The sequence below is a fragment of the Propithecus coquereli genome, unplaced genomic scaffold, assembly GCF_000956105.1.
Source record: "Propithecus coquereli isolate 6110/MARCELLA unplaced genomic scaffold, Pcoq_1.0 Scaffold46, whole genome shotgun sequence".
NCBI classification, from domain to species: Eukaryota; Metazoa; Chordata; class Mammalia; order Primates; family Indriidae; genus Propithecus; species Propithecus coquereli.
This window is the reverse complement of record NW_012150396.1, coordinates 4,109,560-4,112,190: the sequence shown is the minus strand read 5'-3', so window position 1 is coordinate 4,112,190 and position 2,631 is coordinate 4,109,560. Positions and strand designations below refer to the sequence as shown.

General features: G+C 33.0%; 1 protein-coding gene across 1 annotated transcript in view; it reads left to right on the top strand.

The window, feature by feature from the left end:
• The window catches only part of RRH (retinal pigment epithelium-derived rhodopsin homolog), a 17,984-nt gene that overhangs the window by 6,296 nt on the left and 9,057 nt on the right, over positions 1 to 2,631 (top strand). The window contains exons 3-4 of the mRNA XM_012655079.1: positions 77 to 145; positions 229 to 248. Coding sequence (XP_012510533.1) covers positions 77 to 145; positions 229 to 248 — 89 coding nt within the window. The remainder of the gene's footprint in view (positions 1 to 76; positions 146 to 228; positions 249 to 2,631) is intronic.

The following is a 2,631-nucleotide window of genomic DNA, read 5'->3' as shown; positions in this document are numbered from 1 at the left end:
CAGGCATGAGCCACTGCGCCTGGCCAAATTTTTATTATATATTATATTATTATTTAATAAACTTTTCCTTTTTTAGGTGGTTTTAGAGGTGGAAGAGGTGGAGGTGGTGGCTTCAGAGGAGGCAGAGGAAGTGGTGGTTTCAGAGGTGAGTGTTAAAGTCTTTAAATGATTGCATTTTTAGAATTGATAGTCTGCCATTTTCTCTTTTTATTTATTTCTCTCTGCCAGCAAGTATATAGAACACCATGGTATTCTTTGCTTAGCCTAATTTATGGCTTCATTTTGTATCACTCTTTCTTTTTCCTTTTAAGTTTTTCACCTACTTTTAATTTATTTTGCTTTATTATTGGAAAAATAAAAAAGGTGTAATGAATGGCAGTTAAACTTGGCAAAGTACGTTCGCTAAACATTACAGGAACTAATGCTGATTTTAAACTTAAGATTTGGGTAATAGTACTATTAAAAATCCATTTTTTATGCCCTTACTACCTTAATTTTCTCTTAATCAGGGAGAGGACATTAAATGTAACAGTTGACAGACTTCACCAGTTGGCTTCTGCATAAAACTGCACGATCTACTTCTACTATGGACTGAAAACTTGCTTCTTAAGCAAGTCTCGAAGATCTGGTCATTTTATGACAGTGAAACTAAAATGTCAATGTCACGCAAATATGAGTGCAACAGAATTTTGCTCTAAAAGAGCATGAACAAGCCTTTTAATGTTTTGTACGGTGCCTGGCACTCTGTGGGTGCTTAAATGAGCAGTTTTCATTTGAAGTATATTTGAATTTTTAAAATAAAGTGTTTTATTCCTTTAAGTTATTTAGAGTGTGTTTATTAAACCAAACCTGTTTTTTGAAGTTAACAAGAACAACTAAAGCTTAGACTCAGTGGATTACAAATAGTAAAAAGGATTTGTTTCCATATGTTACTGATCTTTTAAAAAACAGGCTGCTAGAGCAGTACTTTAAGATTGTTTACAGTTAATAGTCCCTTTTATATATGAGAACATTAGCACCCTTTTTTGTATTTCCCTTTTGTATTTTAATACATAAATTAAACTTAGTAAAGCAGTTTCTCTAATTGCAATAATTGATTTTAAAATTTCAGTATTAGGAATCTATTAAACTTGGAGTAGCTTTGTTCAAGTGAGAAATATATAAGAATTTCTTGAGAAACATTTATTTTGTCATTCACTATAGATGGAGTATTAAAAGTTTTACTGGATGTTCTTATTTTACTTTTACTTTTTCAAAGTACTCTAAAGGCTTAAGATGTTATTCACCATAAGTAAATCTTTGATTGCCTACTACATATTCAGATTTCTGGCTAGGGACGTTAAATGTTAAAAATGAAATTGGTCTTGGTCACCATTGCTAGTGTAGTATTAGGAAATAACCATGATAGCAAGTTAGGGTTCCATGATACAGAACCATTTACTCTGCTATTGATTTTTTCCTCCTTCACATGTTACTTCTTAGAAGGGATGATATTTCTATATCATTTATTAAATTTTCTAACATGCTTGATTTACTGTCGAATGCTCATTGGAGTAGCATATAGTCATCTATGTCATTTTTTTGGTTTTTCTTATCCTTTTTGGTTAATGAAATTACAGTGAGATTGATAAATTTATAAGTCAAATATATATAATGAATAAATATGTTGAAAATATTTTCACAGGAAAAGGAAGCTATACTTTTACAACTTAGGAAAGGAGGCTATTTGATTTAGAATTTTGAGGATGAAATTTTCAGTGAGTATTAAGGCCAGAGTTTTTGCTCTTGGTTTTTAAAAGACTTCAGCGAGCACCAGAGGGAGGATGGCATTATCCCAAGGACAAATAATAGTGCAACATTTCTACAGTATTTTTTTTAAACATTAAAAAAGAATCTAAAATGGCAATGATGGAAGTTAATATATAGGCCAGCAGACAAACCACCTGGAGATTTCACCTTTTACCTTAGGTATATCGTTTGGCCATCTTTTAGCTTCTCCCGCACCCCCTTTTCTTACAGTATGGTTCTTTCTGGGTTTCCTTTGGGGCATTTCATTTTGAATAAAGTTCACATGTATTTCTAAGCCTCATCCCAACATAGCTTTTCGGTGTCACTCGTGAAGGAAGCATGAAAAAGTACTCTGCACTACCTCACGCAAATCTGGAAAAAGTTTCATCCGCAGCAGAAAGCCGGCCATCTTTGGAATTATTTTTCAGTTCTTAGAAATAATTATTTCTCAAAATTTTAAATGGATGCTAATACTGGGTATAATCTATTACAGAAAAGGAAGGGAGTATAAACCAAATTCAGAAATTTTTAAAGTTTTATTTTGCTTACTGAATGAGAAAGAAAAGCAAGAAAGAAAAAGACTTAAAACCCAACAAGCCGTAGATCTTTAAAACGGAGGAGAGAGTTGTGCTTCGGTCATTTGAAAATATTTTGATACTTTCGAGAACTGATGAGATTCTTTCCTAGTCCAGGTATTCTTCGGAGTGTTGCTTTATATTTGTAACGATTTTAGTGCTGGTAGCTGTAAGATTTGGGAGCGGTCAGTCAACTTGTTTGCTTTCTTGAGTTTATATAGAGGTGAGAGAACTGAGGCAAAAGCACTATCTTAGGGTCCCTTCCTCC